The sequence below is a fragment of the Helicoverpa armigera genome, chromosome 10, assembly GCF_030705265.1.
Source record: "Helicoverpa armigera isolate CAAS_96S chromosome 10, ASM3070526v1, whole genome shotgun sequence".
Classification (NCBI taxonomy): Eukaryota; Metazoa; Arthropoda; class Insecta; order Lepidoptera; family Noctuidae; genus Helicoverpa; species Helicoverpa armigera.
The window spans coordinates 12,231,051-12,250,499 of record NC_087129.1 but is presented as its reverse complement, the minus strand read 5'-3'; the positions used below and the strand labels follow the sequence as shown (position 1 = coordinate 12,250,499).

General features: G+C 39.8%; 2 protein-coding genes across 12 annotated transcripts; one reads left to right on the top strand and one right to left on the bottom strand.

The window, feature by feature from the left end:
• Positions 1–84: 84 nt before the first annotated feature.
• On the bottom strand, positions 85–8,424 carry Mus301 (mutagen-sensitive 301). The gene is made up of 15 exons (XM_021331821.3): positions 7,492–8,424; positions 7,222–7,400; positions 6,426–6,617; positions 6,237–6,318; positions 5,767–5,966; positions 5,387–5,532; positions 4,889–5,050; positions 4,252–4,421; positions 3,796–4,003; positions 3,242–3,426; positions 2,720–2,874; positions 1,793–1,980; positions 1,267–1,462; positions 815–949; positions 85–267 (listed from the first exon to the last, which is right to left on the bottom strand). Exons 1-15 carry the CDS (start codon positions 8,258–8,260, stop codon positions 196–198), a joined length of 3,039 nt encoding a protein of 1,012 aa, XP_021187496.3. The 5' UTR covers positions 8,261–8,424; the 3' UTR covers positions 85–195.
• Positions 8,425–9,920: 1,496 nt separating this feature from the next.
• Positions 9,921–19,023, top strand: LOC110374181 (troponin T, skeletal muscle). Of its 11 annotated transcripts, none has more exons than XM_021331772.3 (14): positions 9,921–10,018; positions 13,023–13,063; positions 13,299–13,340; positions 14,096–14,113; positions 14,436–14,453; positions 15,266–15,293; positions 15,453–15,578; positions 15,679–15,894; positions 16,226–16,444; positions 16,545–16,637; positions 16,717–16,797; positions 17,517–17,595; positions 18,283–18,509; positions 18,812–19,023. In XM_021331772.3, exons 2-13 carry the CDS (start codon positions 13,041–13,043, stop codon positions 18,507–18,509), a joined length of 1,170 nt encoding a protein of 389 aa, XP_021187447.1. In that variant the 5' UTR covers positions 9,921–10,018; positions 13,023–13,040; the 3' UTR covers positions 18,812–19,023. The 11 variants fall into 11 exon arrangements, with proteins under 11 accessions (XP_021187447.1, XP_021187454.1, XP_021187450.1 ...); XM_021331773.3 differs by lacking the exons at positions 9,921–10,018; positions 17,517–17,595 and adding exons at positions 10,490–10,637; positions 17,160–17,238; XM_021331771.3 differs by lacking the exon at positions 9,921–10,018 and adding an exon at positions 10,493–10,637.
• Positions 19,024–19,449: the final 426 nt, after the last annotated feature.

Sequence of the window (19,449 nt, the reverse complement as noted above, 5' to 3'; positions counted from 1 at the left end):
ACATATTTAGGCTGCCAACCCGCGTCCGATAATAATATAATCGGTGCCCGATTTATTGTAGGACACACTGACAGCAAAAGTGTCGGTCAGAACATCCTGTTAGAATGTCGTTCAAAAATCGGTCCATATACCTGTCTTACAAAAAGTGACGTGAACGGCCAGCCTTAGTTCTGATCTAATCTTCTGGTAACATATTTACACATTAAGTTCTTCCATGACATCCTCAGCCTCGGCTCGTAAATTTTCCACTTTTTCTATGAGTGTCATCTGCAACACATTAGTTATTTTATAAAAGCTATTCTGGTAAATAAGGTTTAATTCCAAGCGAGTTGACATATAGCAGCAATTTTCCTTTCTATATCCGGTAAATGTACCAGCCTTCCGCACAAATGTATCCATTCTACAACAACTAAAGCCAAAAAGAAAAGACAAAACGCTTATCCACTACCTGCTTGCAGCGAATAGTACGGTATTTCGGCCACGTTGCTCGCAGAGACACTAACAACTTGGAACGCCTGATGGTAACAGGAAAAATTGAAGGCAAAAGACCTAGAGGTAGAAGTCCCAAACGGTGGTCAGACCAGATATCGGAGGAACTGGAGATATCTGTCAGCACTGCACTACACCAAGCAACGGAACGTAACCGATGGAGACAACTGGTTGACGAAATAAAAAGGAGTCACGATCCTCAGCATTGAGGGAACGATCGAGGAGAGATATCCGGTAAAAAGTAGTCGTACAAGTAGTTTACCGTTTGTGAAACCGATCATTGATCAAGTACCAAATTCGGATTTTTTATTAAGATCCTGCTTACCCTAGCAGAGCTGATGAGTTGGCTGGCAGCAGTCCGCGACAGATGCGACACGGCCGACATCAAGTCGTCCACTGAAGCCTTCGCCACGTCTTCTATGCGCTTGTAACCTGCCCGCAGTAGCTGCATCGCACGGGCCTGACGAAAGTATACAGGGATTACAGTTTAGCTTCATAGAATTCGATACTTATATCGCTGTTAGCCACGGCACTACGTCATTATAACATTAAATACACAATTATACAAAGTATGGCAAGGTTGCGCTGAATAACATAAGTTTGCGCAAAGTACCGTAAGTTTGCGCAAAGTATCAAGAGGTTGCGCAAAACTACTACATTACGTGTACATACTGAGGAGTAGGTTAGATATGTGAACTAGGTTTATATTACAAAGTATATTTCTTTCCCAACCTGATCTTAAAGCCAATTGAACATGTTACACATTTTCCAACCCACCTTCTTAACAGATGGCAGTTCCATGAGCTGGTGCAGTTCAGGTGCTGCACAATGCTGCAGCCGGGAAGCCAGTTCCCCGAGCAATGCTCTGAACATCCACAGGTGTTCCATCTCTTCGCAGAACTTCTGTGCACAGGACGCGAAGGCTGCTGACGATGACATTACTGATTGTACTGTGCCGCGGGATAGACTGTATCTGAGGGAGTTTTATTGTAAAAAAAATAATGTACCAGAAGTGCTTATAATTGGATATAGTAGGTAATAACTGACTTAATTTCATAAAAAAATATTTACCAAAATAGTCTTCCGAAAATAATTCCAAAAACGAAACTGTTTGTCATCCTATCTAATCACTAATACGACTCAAATTCCAACAGCAGCTGCTTCCACAAGCTCCACAGATCATGACATGATTTATTTGAGCGCTAAATGGAAGCGTACCTAACTAACTCCGATACCTTACGGCGTTATATTCACCCATTATAAACTCCACGCTCATAGAAATAAGAGTGAAATCCCAACTTACTTGTAGGCGACAGCAGGGAACGGCACTTGCTTCCACAGATCGTGCAACATGAGCGCTAGATAGAAGCGGCCCAGCACAATCTCTGACACATTCTGTATGGGCTTGCCGGTCATCATTCGTACTGCGTTGTGTTCAGTTATGCCTAGGATTTTAGCCGTTTGTATGCCTTCTTCGTCTAAGTTGCAGTACTGGAAGAAATGATTACATTACTTAAACGCTATTCACTGTATTTTTAGATTATACCTGTCACCAGTACCTATAGTCTACTTGCATCTTGTGAAATACACTTATTGTTAGCCTCATCTCTTTCAGATTAAATATATATTTTTTGCAACTTGACTTTTTTTGGACCTTCCAGTTTCATCCTCCGAGCCTTTTTCCCAATCACGTTGGGGTCGGCTTCCAGTCTAACCGGATTCAGCTGAGTACCAGTGCTTTACAAGAAGCGACTGCCTATCTGACCTCCTCAACCCAGTTACCCGGGCAACCCGATACCCCTTGGTTAGACTGGTGTCAGACTTACTGGCTTCTGACTACCCGTAACGACTGCCAAGGATGTTCAATGACAGCCGGGACCTACAGTTTAACGTGCCATCCGAAACACAGCCAATGGTGTCTAAGATATACTTAGAAAGTACATACAAACTTAGAAAAGTTGCATTGGTACTTGCCTGACCTGGGATCGAACCCGCGCCCTCATACTTGAGAGGTTGGTTTGGACCTTCCAGTTTGGAAACTAAAAAAGAAGCTTTGTAAACTTTTAACCCACTTACCAAAAAGGTTCTCAATTCGAACCATCCAAAACCCTTTTCACTTCCAAGACAAAAGAAAAACGAAATATAAATCGAGAGTCAATTATATTACCCCAGATAAGTATATAAGATAATTGTTCAAAACTGCATAGTTCAGGTAATGTTTTGGGCTTACCAAAGAATAATAATGCGAGTAATCAGGCCTAACGCCGGCAGCGTCGTGCGGCGTCACCAGGTACAGCAGGTGTAGGCTGCCCATCAGCACCAGACTCCTGGCTGCTCGCTCCAGGTCTGATAGCAGCTGTTTAGCGGTGGACAGGTCCATACAGCCTGGTAAGGTATATTGAACTCTATGAGTATGGCTATAAGGATGCGATTTCTATGCAATCGATTGATATTGTTTGATAATTTTTGCATAAAGCTTTTGACAATAAAATTACTGTTAACAATAAATAGGTCTTAAGGCATAAAATGAAATTATGCTCTGTACGTATAACCATAAGAGCTTCGATTAAAGGTCGACTTAGGCTAGTTAAATGTGTGTCAGTGGTCATGCGATATTGAGCTCTGAAAGTAAATAGCTGCCTAGCGGTATATAGATACAGATTGGAGACATAGATGTTTAATTGTTAAGCAACATATTATACATTAGATAATGGACTCTATGTACTAAGGCATAAATACTATTTTCAATTACCTTTTATAGCAGCATTCCCCAGCTTGCTGACAGTGAGTTCGCTATCGTTGTACACGTAACAATCTTGTTGACTTAAGTGTGAGGCGTCTTTGCTCCCGGCCGTCTTGTTCGCCACTTCCAGCGCACCCGACTGCAGGAGAGTGCGGATGGAATCGTCGCAAACCGCTTTCATGTCCACTGGGTTGCTAAGGGGGTTTTCCAATAGGTTTTTTAAACTCGTGCCTAATAACTTTGCAATTGTGAATTAAGCTAATCTATTTGCTTGTGCAGTTGTACGTACTTATAGACATCGCCGAGAAGTTTTGCTTGTCTAAAGCTGGCTACCAATTTCGCAAAAGTCAAAAAAGTATTGAAAAAATACTATGCGCATGCGTGAAGCTTCAAATGGCTAACATCATAATTGCAAAGTTATGTGGTATAAATTATTATTACACCTCTTTTAGAGAAAAAAATATTGGTCGAAAAAGTGCAATAATGTCAACAGAGGTTATTGAACAGAAGATACTGAATTGGCACAAAACTACATCGTCTTTATATAAGTACGAGTGACTCACGCATCTTCATCCCCAGTGACGGCCAGCAGCGTACAGCCCATGAGGGCATGCAGCTTAGGCCGCGTAATCGCTAGCTCTAGCGCCACCGCGCTGAGCGCCAGCGCCGCCGCGGCTGGCCTCAGGACGCTCCGCGCGGGCGACACGCCGCCGCGGAGGACCGACTGTAAGCGCTCCCAGTTGCGAGACTCGCAGATTATAATGCTTTCCCCTGTCAAATGAAATAACATGATGATGATGTCCTCCTAGCCGATTATACTATCGGCTACGGCGGGTGTTCTCATAAAAGAAGGAGATTAGCCAACTGTGCAGGACATATTATAGTGCACAAGCATTTGCGCACACAGGTGCACTCACTATTCCTTCATTCTCATAGCCCGACGGGACGGCAATCCCACACGACCGGAGAGACCACGGAGAGGGACCGACATTTACGTGCTAGAGACAGTGACAGATTACCAGTATCACAAACCCCCTTGCGCCCGGCGCGGCCCGCCATCTGCCGGTAGGCGCCGAGCGAGATGAACTCCCGCCCCACTAGTGGTGCGCGGATGATGACGCGCTGTGCCGGCAGGTTCACCCCGGCTGCGAGGGTTGACGTGCAACATAACACTGATATGGCTCCTGACCTAGTTGGGGAGTTAGAAAAGAGAATTTAGCGCCGTCAGCGCGTGGAGGGTTAGAGTGCCTAGTGCGAGTTTAACATAATCATACCATTTAATAACGTAGCACTAATCTTAGAATTGCTTATTTAATAAAGACTGTCATCGGTCTGACTGGTCGTTGACTTGGTCGCATTACATTCGCGCTCACTTTTGCATGAATGAAGATGTAATATCTAAGTCATGTCTTGTAGGATACTACTCTTGAATAGTTATAATTACGTATCGAGCTCGTTTGCTTCCAAAACTTGGAATCAGCACTCGGTTCTTTCTGTGACAAAGTATTATCAGAAAGCACATAAAACTGTACGGGCTGTTGTATAATTTATATTTTTCGTTCTGAGCTTTTGATGGACACAAGATTAATGAGAGTACCTAATCAGAACTAGAAAATTTTGGGAGATAGGTAACTTCAAGACATTAGTTACACTTACCTATAAGCCTGTTCCAGCAGTATTCTCTCATCACTGGCGAGTCCAGCATGATGGTAGGCAATCCCGTACCGCACAGCAGCCGCGAGCTCAGCATTCGCTCCCTCCGCTCTGAGAGCGGTTTCAAGCGCTTGTCGCTCCGCTTTCTTATGCGCTATCATTTCACTACAAATGTCAAACACGATTAAAGTCCAGCACCCATTGAAGTATTTTAGCTAAATGATAATTCCAGATTTTGTAGTAGAATATTAGGGAGTAAATAGGGGAAGTTTATACATAAGAGAGTACATTATGGTTTGTATTATAACGGAGTAAATAGGAGAGTGTATACTTAGTAGTGCAGGTAAATAAAAGAGTGCATAAGGGTATGTATTATAAGGGAGTAAATAGGGGGAGTTTATGCATAAGAGGGTACATAAACGAGTGTATAAAGAAAGATACATATGTACAGTGTTACAAAAGGGTAAAAAATATGGTAGGTATTTAGTTTTATCAACTGACCGTCTCTGCAGCTTGCACAGCAAAGCGGTGACGTTCTCGCAGTTCCTCTTGGTGGAACAGAAGACCAGACAGCTGCCTTTAGGCACCACCTCCGACACCAGCCCGCCCAGGAGATCAGGATCTAGTGCCGTTGCTGCTGCTGAATACTACAATAACAAGGTATAGGCTTTCAAGACTTTCCAAATGAGTCAAAGTTTGAAATGTTTAATTTTCTTAATTCCAATTCTTTGCTAATTAGACACAATTTTTATTTTTATTAATTAATGTGTTTAGATTTTATGGCTTTTCAGATTTGCTGGAGTACTTGTGTGATTTTTTTATTAATTAATTTTGTAAATTATTTTACCCAAAATAACCCTCTTTTCTGTCCCCCTACTTACGTCATAGCTGAGCTCTCTATCAGGCACCACCTCGACCCCCGTGGGCCCCCAAACGATCTTGTGCAGCACATCCCCTAGTTTGACGTACTCCGTCAGTTCCACCGGACGAAACTGACGCGTGAACACGTCCGCGCGGAGGAACCGCGCCAGTTCCGGGATGTTGCCTATTGTGGCACTCATGCCCACGATCTGTATGTCTTCTGGGGGATGAAGGAAATTGTGTGAAGAGAAGGAAAAACCACTTATGATTAATTTATTGTTAAAAGGTAATAAAATTCTAGTAGCAGTAGTTATATAAAATTAAATAAATATACAAAAACAAATATTATAATTTGTATCAAAATTGATGAGTGTAAGACTCATCTTTACGATTGGAAAAAATGCTTTCGGGAAAAATTATTGTAAACAGAAATAGAATATTACAGCATCAGGAGATCTATATTTTTTTGATAATTTATGTGGGAACTTACGATTGGTAAATATGACAGTAGTTAACAATGTTTCAAGTGTACCACCACGACCTTTCTCGCCAATTAAATGTAATTCATCAACCTAAAAATCAAATAATAAAAAAACAACACAAATAAATAAAAATAAAACAAATTAAAGACTAATATTTTGGCTAGTAGATGCAATTTCACTATATACTTATATCATACCACAATTAATCCAATTTCGTTAAGTCGGTTAAGCTCGATCAGGCTTCTGACCAAAGCCAGTCCTTTCTCGATGGTGGCAATATAAATACTGTTCTTCTTCCGTCGCTTCTTTGGCGGTATATGACCTTTGCCTCCTGCATACTCTTCTACTAGGAAGTCTAGTTGAACTGCAAATGTTGATAGTGCCCAGATCTGAGATAAAAGAAGACTTCCACTGCATGAAATGAAGTCACAAGTTTCTTGAAAAAAAAAATCTACATTCGCAAGGTTTCTGCTAATAGTTTTCACAATAATAATTGAAGCTAAAGATAAGATAAAAAAAGATAAAAAGTCATTTATTCAAATTAGGCTGAAAATCAGCACTTTTTGAAGATCAAATTTACAAAAGACAGCCCCCAAAATTCCTGCCCTTCACTACTTCCTATGTGTTTTTGCTGGGAAGAAGAAGTGGTGGAACAAACTCCCCAATTTTTCCTTACACATACAAACTAGATGCTAGGTATAACAAGAACTAAGTCAATGATTTATTACAGCAATACATAACTAACATAAAATTTATCGATTACAATAATCAAAATCAAAACCAATTTACAGTCTGTTATGTTTGCCCATTTGAGGTGCACACATCACTTAATAATATGACTTAAAATAAAATAAATTGATTAAAATAATATTTTTTCTTCAATAACATAAATTATAACAAAATGAATTGTATGGAATTGGTGGTTTGTGACTACTGCTACCAAGTACTAAAGTTATTTATTTTATTTCAAGTAAAACTCATATATACACCTACCTTTTCCTGCACGATAGCCACAAAAGGCAGTATGAACAGTGCATTCTTCTTTCTATTGAGAACTTCCCTCAGCATCAGCACTTCAGCCACCAGGGTCTTGCCTCCGCTGGTTGGGAGAGCATAGATCAAGTTCCGCCTCTCTCGCACCGAATCCAAACTTAAGCATTCTTCTTGCCATTCTAGAGATAAGACAAGTGATGAGACGTTCTCATAGAGCACAATGTATATCAATTAATAAATACAGAATTAAGAGTTCACTGTTGTACTTACCATAAAACTTTTCAATATTCCTATAGGTTTTAAACAAGCCTTTAGCAATCATCGGCAGTCCGTAAAAAGTATTAGCTGGGTTAACTTCTGTTTTACTTTTCTTTTTGGAATCATGTGTATTCTGGTGATTATGCACTATTTTATCTATAGCATCATCTTTGATGTCCAGTAGAAATGAATCTCTTGTTTCGAATAAGGAACTCTTATTCCTTATAACTTCATCAAGGTTGCTAATTGATTGATTTACTATGTCAAAGCTCTCTTCTATATCATTTTTAAAACTCTTATCTACATGATTCAGGCCGGATTGTTCTAATTTCGAATGAAACATGTCATCTGAAATGTCTTCAATTTCTATAGGATTTGCTTGATTTTTTGTAGGACCATCACTTATTTCATAGATTTCATTAATTTTACCAGTACATACGTTTAACGATTCCCATTCGTTTTTCATAGAAGATTGTAATTCTTCACATGGCTCTGGATGTTTAAATACATCTGGGGAGAATGGTATATTGCAAGGAGAACTATCAATATCAGAATCACAGATGCTCCGAAATTCTACTTGATTGCACGGTAAAAGTGGAGAGTCACATCTTTCTGGCGTATTTGACCCACTTCCAATATATTTAGCACTAATTGGACTGCAGTCTTTGAGTAGATCTCTATTCTTCGTAGTTTTCCTTAAGTTTGTAGATAAAATCCTCCCAGTACCAAGTCGCCGGCGTTTTGGTGTAGAAGTTTCACTTATTTTGCTTATAGATTGCATTTCAAATAATCTGATTTAAGCGCATTTTACAAAGAAATTGATTAGAATATTGACCGTTGATCAGATTTTAGTATTTACATTATATTGGAACCAAAATACAAAATCAAAACAAGCAGACCGCGATGTTTTGACTTTTGACAGCTTTGCTTTGAAGTTTTTGGCAGCAGAGACCCGGTTTTTGGGTTACCAGACCTCGCAATATGTATGTATGCTACAATTATTATTATTCCCGATTAAAACGGGACTTTAAAAAGATAGAGCTAGTTTCTGCAACTGGGTGTAAGGTTGCGGGCATGTTAAATTACCTACGAAAAGATGAATAAAATGGTAGTTGTGCTTGTGCCTTTGACAAGCGATAAATAGGTAAAGCTGGTAACACTTTACAGTTGCGCAAGGGCATAAAGTACGTTTAACGTGAAACGTTCAGAAAATCTTTAACCATGCCGGATGCACGGTATTGATTGCGAATTAACAATCTATGATCTATCTATTTATAAAGACCTTCATTAGGAACGTACCAAACTATCCTATCCTCTCGGACACGATTTAGATCTTCTGCATCACAGTTCTATAGTTAACAAATATTCACATATAAAGGCGCTGGTGGATTAGTTTCATAGCAATACATATTTTAACTGGATTTTTTATTGATTAAGGCCCATAAGGATGGTTTACCGAAAACGTAAACGTCAGTTTTCACGTTCATTCTCAAGTAAGCAGTCGTTTTAAGAAAAAATAACGTTTAATTTGTCGGTGAACTTGGGCCTTAGTCGTTTCTGGCCCCTTATCTTTCGTTACATAAGTTAAACTAAATGTAGATACTTATTTAGATATAATGAGCTACTAATGAATAACAAGGTCTTACTGTTAAAGTTTGAAGAGGAGTGCCTCAGGGACCTTTATTTGGCCCTAATTTTTTTTTCATAACGTAATTAAACCATTTTGTGAGCTCCATTTGCACTGAGTTTTAAGTTTGTACAGCTATCAATAATGATGCTTCCAATTCAATATGAAGCAACCCTGTCTGTGTCGCATCGTATTTAGTTCTCGTGCACTCTGACTTTCACTTAGGTTTGAGGTGTAGCTGAAACTGTCCTGAAGGATTTTTCTTGAATTTTCCTACCATGTCTATTAGGTATCCCTAAAGCCAGACGATGATACACGCTTACTCCCATGCTGCCTTTTCTGTTCGAGTTTGTAAAGGACTCTTTGCACCCGGTAATATTTTGACTTACGCGCTTTTTTCGGGTTAATGCATGTTTAGAGAGTACCTACGTAATCATTGCATATTCTTTATTCTTTATAGGTTTGTCACATGCAGGAATCGAATACGTACACATCTCTACAGTAAACTACTCGGCTCCTGCACAAAATCCTTAATCGAGAATAGGTGCATTTTTTACTTTAGTAATTATCGGTCTGAAATTATCCTATGAACTGAGTATAGCAATACACGTTGTTCTTTTCATTATCAATACTTTGTAACAGCTACCAGGTTACCACCAGTTCACGCCATGTCACCTCGTTCTGGCCGCGTGAACCACACCTCCCCTTACCTACATGTGCTGTTACACGGTCAAATGGCAGAGCTTGTTATAAATGCACTGGAACACTCGGACTCCCCTCCAAATTACAACCGAAGCTATGCTAAAATATAAAAATGTAGCGATTGGATCGGTAAGCTTTTAGTCAGGCCTGCTCCTCTCCGCTCGTCTCTGCCTTGACGGACCGAGGCAGTCGGCTCATACTCACATACCCGTAAGTCAAGTTTACAGTTACCCATATGAATTCATACAAATAGGACAGCATGACATAAACATACTTTTAAAGCAATAAACGGCGATGTCTAAAGATTACGGTCCTTATGCATCATTAGATCAGGCGGTCAACGGAAGCCATTCCTTTGGATGTCAATACTACCTATGTAACAGATATGTTTACAAGATGCCATGAAATATGAAGTGTCTGGTGATGTGAGTCAGGTTCGTTGTTAAGACCATTGGCTGTAACCAAGTGTTGGTTGAGCATGACAACAGCCCTCCTTCGCGATTGTCAACGGAATTGTTGTGGGGCGGCAAGCAACCGGGCCCGCTGGCTTCCTCCTCCTGTGGCCGTTGCACCTGCAGGCGTGCTCGCGGGCCGGGCTGGCCAGTCAGTTTCCCTTTAGAAACCGGAGCTGGCTCGCAATCGTCGGCTCAAAAATGACCGGCGCTAAATATAGCGGCGGGCGCAGGGGGGGCGAGCGCGCGCGGCCGCTGCGCCGCCCGCGGCCGGCCAGAGCCGCCCCGGTCGCCGCGGACTCCACATTCCAACGTCGCTGTGCTGCCGGTCGAAGAACCAGTGCCGTGACTGAGTGACCGTCTTCTACCCGTGCGACGTAAGTGCCGTGCCGTGAGAGTGCCAGTGACGGGCCCAGCGGGCATATAGTGTGTAGGATAATGGTGTTCCGGGATCCTTGTGGATATCGAGTTCGGAAACGTCGAAGATAAAAGACGGCTCGTAAGGAGGCTGGTCTAAAAATACGCGCGCGGTATGTGCCAAATGCGGACGGGCGCGGGCGTCGCCACGCTGAAATAGAAGCAACCGCCTTGTATAGTGCGCCGGATTACGTTACCGCCCGCCACTCGCGCGCCGCCCTGTTAAGTTTCAGCGAAAATCTCTGCGTGGACGTATGAGAATTGCACCGAACACACATGATCTTAGCTTTTTGTGTAAAAACGCATTATATTTGTTTTTCGCACACACATTTACACTACACACTATACCCGAACAAAATATGTATTACTAACTGCTTAAATGATACTTAAATGCTGGATATAGAGACGTTAGTGAAAGCGTCCGTTTTAGAGATCTCTAAAATTTTGAAGGTGAAGGTAATAATGACGACAAAACACCTAAAACAATTACTTATTGGACCAAAATTTTTTCAAATACTTTGACATTTTTTGCGCGAAAAACTAAAAATTAACCTGGTGACATTGTCAATACTTTTAATATATCTTATTACCCCATAGCATTGAATGTGGTCGCATTGAATTGATTCTAAAGATATCGAAAGAATTTCATGTTCTATGGAAATAGAAATTTAATGTGACCAGCTGTTACAACTAGAGCACCAATTTCAAATACAGACGCGTATTTAATGATAGATAGAAATATCTCTTCGACTCTCAACACATTAATAAGATAGTTTAACAGCACTTTGGTATTTATGATTTTTCTAAGGATGGCAACTATCTGTCCTGAAGGTCCTGAAGTAATTTGACCTTGCAGGTTACACTTTACTTCGATGAACTATGAAGTTTTTTCAAATGATTTTAAATTTTGACTCTTGACGTCCAAACCTTAATTTTTTTATGCAGTTCAGTAGAAGAGAACAATCAAAACTGAAATTATGTAATTAATAAACTTATACATATTTAGAAAGTCTCTTGAAAACTGGAGATAGCCGAAAGTTTCCTTGACCCATTTAGTAAAGAAATGTGTCGAAGAAGGAGTTCAATGGTCTAAGCTGGGATTTTCTTTTATATCAAGACAAACCTATTAAAATAAAATAAATTGACGGGAACAAGTTAGATAAGGTGACGTTGGTATGCTCGTAATTCAGTTACATTATCTACAACCACTTAAATGACACTGAAAGTCTGCCTGCGGAAAAATACGTAAAAATTCAAGGCTCATTGGAATCCGAATCCTAGGCAACTTCGAGTTGAACGCGAAATCCAATTTTACACTTTCTTTGAACGGTTGCCAGCACGTAGGTGTGCTTGAAGGCAGGAAAGATAAAACCGCTAAAAATAAAATAGACTTCATAAACAAAACGCACGCTTCCCGCGTTAGTTTCGCGCCCACGCCATTTTTTTATGTTGGCACAAATGAAGTTCGGCAATATTGGTATTGCTTTTGTCTATTTCGAGTTTATGTATGATTTTCGGGATGGCTGATGGTAATTATCTGAAAATGGTGCTGTAGCTGTAATTAAGTTCTTGCGTAGGCTTGGCTAGTATGAAAACTGATAGCTAATTCGTGTGCAAAAAAAAAAAAAATTCGGTAACTGCAATGATATTAGGTTCCACTGAAAGGAAAAACAATTTAGATTAACTTATATTTTTTTTTTTAATACTTAAACTAAATAGATAAGAATACTTATAATTACCAGGATACTAGTGAACCACAGTTCTACACCAGAACCTTATTTTAATACAAAAAAGAACATCGTATTTTTGTTAAACAATGAACGGTTATTATGCATCAGACGTCAATAGTTTATTTTGGGAGCCAAATGTAAACACATGTATGCACTGATGAGAGATAAATCTGTCGGTCGATAAAATGTTAATAGGTGCATCTATTGACGCTCTGCCAATATCTGCTGCGTTATACTATGACGTCACTTGCCATGTAAACAGAACCGATCGTGATTAATCAATATTGTATCGATTACTATTGGTTATTTGATAATGGAATCCATGAGTTGGCAATCTGATACGGTGCCTATGCAGTTGTGATCTTGCACTCAGAGCGTTACTACTGAATTTGTCTTCGTGAAGTGCCAACGAACTATCAATCGTTCAACGAACCGTCGATAACACTTGGCGATTTGCTCATCCGGGTACCGATGGAACATATTCAACAATCATTGGATTGAATCATCGACCACCTCTGCCATCTTCCACGACATTCTTAATTGGTTTATTAATTCAATAAAGCTCCAGAAAGCGTATCAGGATCGTTGGATTCAATGTGATTTTTTTGTCCACAGATTAAATAAACTATCACCATGTCTGACGAAGAAGAATACTCGTAAGTATTAAAAACATACACTTTGTCAGGATCTCAGTTCGAGAACGTAAGGGATATTTCTTTGCTTACACAACACGAACACAAAGACACAATACTTTTGAACACTCTTCCATTACTTGCAATCTGTCCCCCCTGTCGTATAACCGAGTAACTGTAGATATGTTTACTGTGCTAACTTCACAGATGTGTCAGTCCTCAGATGTGTACGTTAACCCCAATCCTATCTACTCCACAGTGGCTCCGAGGAGGAGGAAGTAGAAGAAGAAGTCCCAGAGACGTAAGTACTAATGGAACTTCGGCGGTCAGGCTCTCCCGTATTTCCGAAATTAGTCTTCTTAGAAATTGTTTGGTTTGGTAACACTTCAGCTTCTCTCGGCCTGATTTCTTACTTTGCCTTGGCGATTCTATCATTTTCCAAAACTATTAGATCGGAACAGTACACGTGGTTGTACGTCAATAGTGTTACTTTTTTGGCCATCAGCGTGAACTATTTGAGCATGATCGCAAGTTTGGATTCCCGGTTTCTTGGAACTCCCCAGTCTCGGGCTTCTTGCACGCCCTCACCAAACCCTGTTCTCTCTTTTGTTGCAGGAAGTAAGTGGCGTGCCATTTTGGTTGATCCGGCACTCACAAATGCTTCGCTCGTTTTAGGCTAAGTTTAGATGGCGACCCTAACGCTTGTAGCGCATACTTCATCGCTTCTGTTGCTTTCAGATATAAATCTTACGCTAGGTGCTGCAGCGCTACAATCCGTGCTTTCTAACATTGAAAACTTTCATATAACCAACCGAACCATTAAATGTTTGATGCTATGGGAAAGGTCAGTGTAATGAGGACGAGTAAGTGCCTGATCTTTCCATGTACAGAATGGAAAACATACCAGAGTGCTGAAGTTGTGAGTGAATCAATTTGGCTTTAACCCTTAAGCTTTCGTAAATCAAATGGAATATATACTTCTATGCGGCTGCACAGTTTTTAATCTTGTTTTTCTTTTTCTTTTCCCGTCGCTGTCTCCGTCGTTGCAAAATGAAGACCCGCTCCTAAACCAGAGTAAGTAAACTCTCGTTACGAACTGCCCTACCGCTTCGCTTCTAGCCACTGAACTGTATGGCACGAGGATTGATTGGCACTAAATTAACGAGTCTTTTACCAACTAGTGATTTTGCTTATGCAAAACAAACGTACGATCCTTTTGGCAAAATTCTAAAATGTTGATTACAACGGCTAGTGGCTTGTGATGCAGTGTTTGTATCGTGTATGCGCAGAATTCACTAATTGTCACCGCTTATTTGGTTACGAACAATGAATTTTGCAATAAAGTAGAATATTGTAAAAGATAAGTAGAAGGCTGATTGTTGTTTTCTGTTTCTAGGAGTAGACCATCGATCGCGTAAGTTGCACCGCTCTCTGTGGTGTCACTAACTATAATCCTATCATTAACTAGATAAGGCGCGGGCGCATGTTTTTTTTTACGATCGTTTCCCAAAATTATCGAGCAGATGATCGTTCGGCGAATGAACAACCGCTCGCCGGCGTCGGTCGCTATTTTTATATCGGTTGGTAGGCGTTCTATTTTAGAAAACCGTACTGCGCTGCGCCCGCGCCATTCTGCAAAGAAACAAAATGTCGGTCAACGGGCGTCTGCTCGCGTTGCCCCGACTTATTTTTGATTTATTGCATGAGAAAAATAACATGACATCGAAGCATGACTACCTTGTAATACATAATATAATATTCTCGTAATATGTGTATCTGTCCGTGTACCACAGTCATGGTAATTATAAATGTTGTCATAAACCACAAGAAACAATAATATCATTTACAAGTACAAAACTACACAACTATGATTATAAGTAAAACAGCCAATAATAATTTAGCTAAAATACACGTTATACGGTTTTAGTGAATGGAGGATTACAAATCGTATAACAATAATAATTTTAACAAACGAATAATGTTGTCACGTAGCTTTTAAATACACTATTAAAGCTAAAACTTTAACAATATGTACAGTACCTGATGTCCCTGCTTACACGCCGATATAAAAGCGTAACAGCAGAAATCTAAACTCTAACGAGTTACCGTTAAACTTTATCACCGTAACAGAAGTTATATGTATTGTAACCGTTATAACAACGGTTTCTAACATTAACCCAAACTTATTATGTAGCACCAAACTAATCAATCCATTTATATTTACAGGGGTGAGGGAGACCCAGAATTCATCAAGGTAATTAAAATATACTATTTTACTTTTATATCAAAACCTAGAATTAAATGACATTTTAAACGCCTAACGATTATCTAACAGTACAGTCTTATAACTTTTACGAATAAAGACTTTGCGCATGGATATGATCAAATTGTAATAACATGATATTGTTAACAGCGTCAAGACCAGAAGCGGTCGGACTTGGACGAGCAGTTGAAGGAATACATCAACGAATGGCGCAAACAACGGGCCAAGGAAGAAGATGAGCTCAAACGCCTCAAGGAGAAGCAGGCTAAGCGCAAGGTGAGACTTTTACCTCGATGATTTGCTTATACCAAAAAGTGCTTGTTATTGTCTTGGCAACGCCAAATAACACATGTAATAATGTTTCTGTATATTTTAGGTATCTCGCGCTGAAGAAGAGAAGCGCCTCGCCCAGAAGAAGAAGGAGGAGGAAGAAAGGAGAGTTCGCGAAGTTGAAGAGAAGAAACAGCGCGACATTGAGGAGAAGAGGCAGCGACTCGAGGAGGCCGAGAAGAAGCGCCAGGCTATGCTCCAGGCTATGAAAGATTCCAGCAAGACCGGACCCAACTTCACCATCCAAAAGAAGAGCGATAACGTGAGTATATCTAAGTTATTCTATACACACAGATACAATAAGTATCTATGTTATAATTATTTCACAGACTACCTCATACAATCCATTATTAAAGAATATGATTCCTGTTTAACTAGTATAAAATTACATATTCCCTCAAAAATTTGTTATTTTTATTTCAGCAAACACAATGTTTACTCATCCACATCAAAAACCTGAAGCATAAACAATTCAATTTTAAATCCGAACTATTCTCAGAATAAAATTATTTTGGCTCACGCAACTAAACATCTTCTCTTCAATCTTTAGGATTTCTACATTAACCACATTCTTATGTTTTGTACATTTCCAGTTCGGCCTTAGCAACGCTCAGCTGGAACGCAACAAGACCAAGGAGCAGTTGGAGGAGGAGAAGAAGATCTCGCTGTCCATCCGTATCAAGCCCCTGAACATCGAGAACCTCTCCGTCGACAAGCTCAGACAGAAAGCCACAGAACTCTGGGAGTGCATCATTAAACTCGAGACCGAGAAATACGATCTTGAGGAAAGGCAAAAGAGGCAGGACTACGACGTAAGTTCTAACGATTTATTATTTCTAATAGAAAAATACCTTACTCAATATCCTCTCCTGTGAACATTTAAAAGTAATGATATAATGTTTTTGCCAACAGTTAAAAGAGCTCAAAGAAAGACAGAAGCAACAGTTGAGGCACAAGGCCCTCAAGAAGGGTCTTGACCCCGAAGCACTCACAGGAAAGCACCCGGTAAGCAAAATATTCGGATTACTTTAAACTTAGTGAGTTAACGTTGAGAAAAGATTCTAAAATAATGTTCTATTTTCAGCCCAAAATCCAAGTAGCGTCCAAGTACGAGCGACGTGTCGACACAAGGTCCTACGACGACAAAAAGAAGTTGTTCGAGGGTGTAAGTATTCCCACACAATTTCCCACAAATACACCTACCAACAAATGTGTAGGAAATAACTACGTGACGTCTGGAAATTAAATTCGCATTAATCTACCGAACACATAATATCTGCAAATCCTGCCCTACTTACGTAAGTTGGAATAAAGCCAAAAACTCGATCAAGTCACTTTCACAGTCGTTTAATTTCCAGTCGTTACGTAGTGGCAATTAAGATTATAACACACGATTTCCAAGGAAACAGCCAACTTCAAAGTAGCACACACAACCCGAAAATAATCTATCAGGACAAAGTATTCAAGACACAATTCTTAAACATGACACATTCACGAAAGTGAGAACTGATATTGGTTTAAATGCAGGGTTTGGATACTCAAATGGCAGAATTTATGGATAAAATGTGGAACGAGAAGATGAACGAGTTCATGAATCGTACCAAAAGTAAGAGGAGAGAGCCATTTGGCGATTGTGTTCCCAATGTGACCCCTCGACGCATGTCTTCACGGCATGTCATGTTCCATTTGTGTCCCACAAATATCTGTGTGTTGAAAAAACTTGCACTTGTGATTTTTTACTGCCGGATGCCGATGAGAACCGACATTGTTATTAACCGCATCATTCAGTAAAAAATGACATTTGCCTAGTTGGATAAGTCCCTTTTGTGTAGCTCCTATTGTACCACTGTCACCGTATTTACCCTGTGTTAACGATTCCTATAGGACCTTGAGAAACTGAACAAGGACTTCCTCGAGAAGGTGTGGCAAGAGAGGGCCGACCAGTTCGGTGGCAGGCAGAAGAGTAAGTAGTCTATTACCTAATCAATACTCCCGCCGACTATATAGACGACATATTTATTTAATGTTCCAATCTGGGCAGTTCTGGGATATGTAAGTCTAGTTCATCCGACATTGAAGTCCCCTGTGCACAAGTTTTTGACGATATCTCGTTGCATGTCACTCGTCTTCCCATGTAAATAATCGTATGTTGTTATGAACACTTTTTGTTATTTTTTTGTTAGTTCACAAGGAAAGGAAGTCTAGATTTACCTTTTTGGGATACTTTATTAGACAGATGCAAAGAAATTTTGCGAGTAAAATTGGGTATTCCCCGGGTTCGAGTCCTATTGCCAAGTTTTTTTTGACAGGTCGTTAAATACGACCTATAACTGTCATTGAGGAATATAAACTAATAGTAAAACGCAGCATGAATCATTTACTTTGAATACACATAAGGAATCTTGCCAAGTGGGACATCATAATTTTGTAGGCAAATAATAATTGGAATTATCAGCCAAAGTGGCTAAATGGCAATGCGCTTCATCATCACCTCAACAGCATTGCGTAAGATGGCTATTATTATAGACTAGGTTCCGAGCTTCCAAAAAATAGTCATCTAAAGATTTTGCAACTGTATCAGCTATTCAGTTGATTATTGCTTTGCATATTAATACATACACAATAACTAATATTGACATAAAAACAACAGCGAGGCTGCCCAAGTGGTTCGGTGAGAGGCCCGGCAAGAAGAAGGGCGACCTCGAATCCCCCGAAGGCGAGGAGGACGTTAAGGCCGAGGTTGAAGAGGACGAGGAGCCCCAGTACGAGCCCGAGCCCGAAGAGGAGGAGGAGGAGATCGTAGAGGAGGTTGAGGAGGAGGAGGAGGAAGAGGAGGAGGAAGAGGAAGAAGAGGAGGAGGAAGAAGAAGAGGAATAAGTAAGTGTACATGTGATTACATTATTATGAGTTGCCAGGCCCTAACAGGGCGGTGTACTCGGTAAACTTTAACTTCTATGCAATTGAATAAAAGAAAGATTAGTTTCGTAATACGAAGTTACACATAAATACACAGACGCGTAGTGCTATCTACTATTTACCTTATCGCTTCGATTTTAAAGCGACTTTTAAAAGTAAAATTAATCGAATTCGAAGAATTTTTGCAAAACTAATAGAGGGCATCGGTCGTATATTTGCTGTATTGTGATATCAATATTTATTTTCGTTTTATTTTGTTCCAGACGTACGCAGCACGCATTGATCAGGGAAGCTAGATCGCCGACACTCACGGGTCGGACTGTACTGTTTTGTAACCAATCCATTAACTTATTACTATTATAAATTATTTTTATTATTTATACTGTTGAATCATTCGTTACGGAACATGGACATTTTTTGCACTTAGAACGTCGTGAACACCTATGGCGTAACAATAAACTAATTTATTTCATAAGGCTGTCTAGTTTTTTATTTTACCTTTTTATAATAAATATTTATGTAAAGTGGTTATATCATTTGATTGATGCATTTGTTCAGACTCATACCCCTTAAGTTTGAGTAAACTCGTTTGTTTTTAGGACTTTTATCTCAGATAGACTTGACTAAAGGAGATTTTTGCCTGTCGATATTATAAAGCACTACTCTACTCCGTCATATCACTGATAGTACTTCAAAGTATCGAATGATTAAGGTCTATTTAAATACTTTATACTGAATGTCTACTTATGTATACTATATATTGCATGTGAATTCAAATTTGCTAAAGCCGACTTTCTACTTTAATCGACAAATTTGAAACTGTTGAATTCTACTCTAATGATTATTTATACTTACTTTTAATATAAAAGGCTACTTATAAAAGCAGGTTTCTAATATAAAA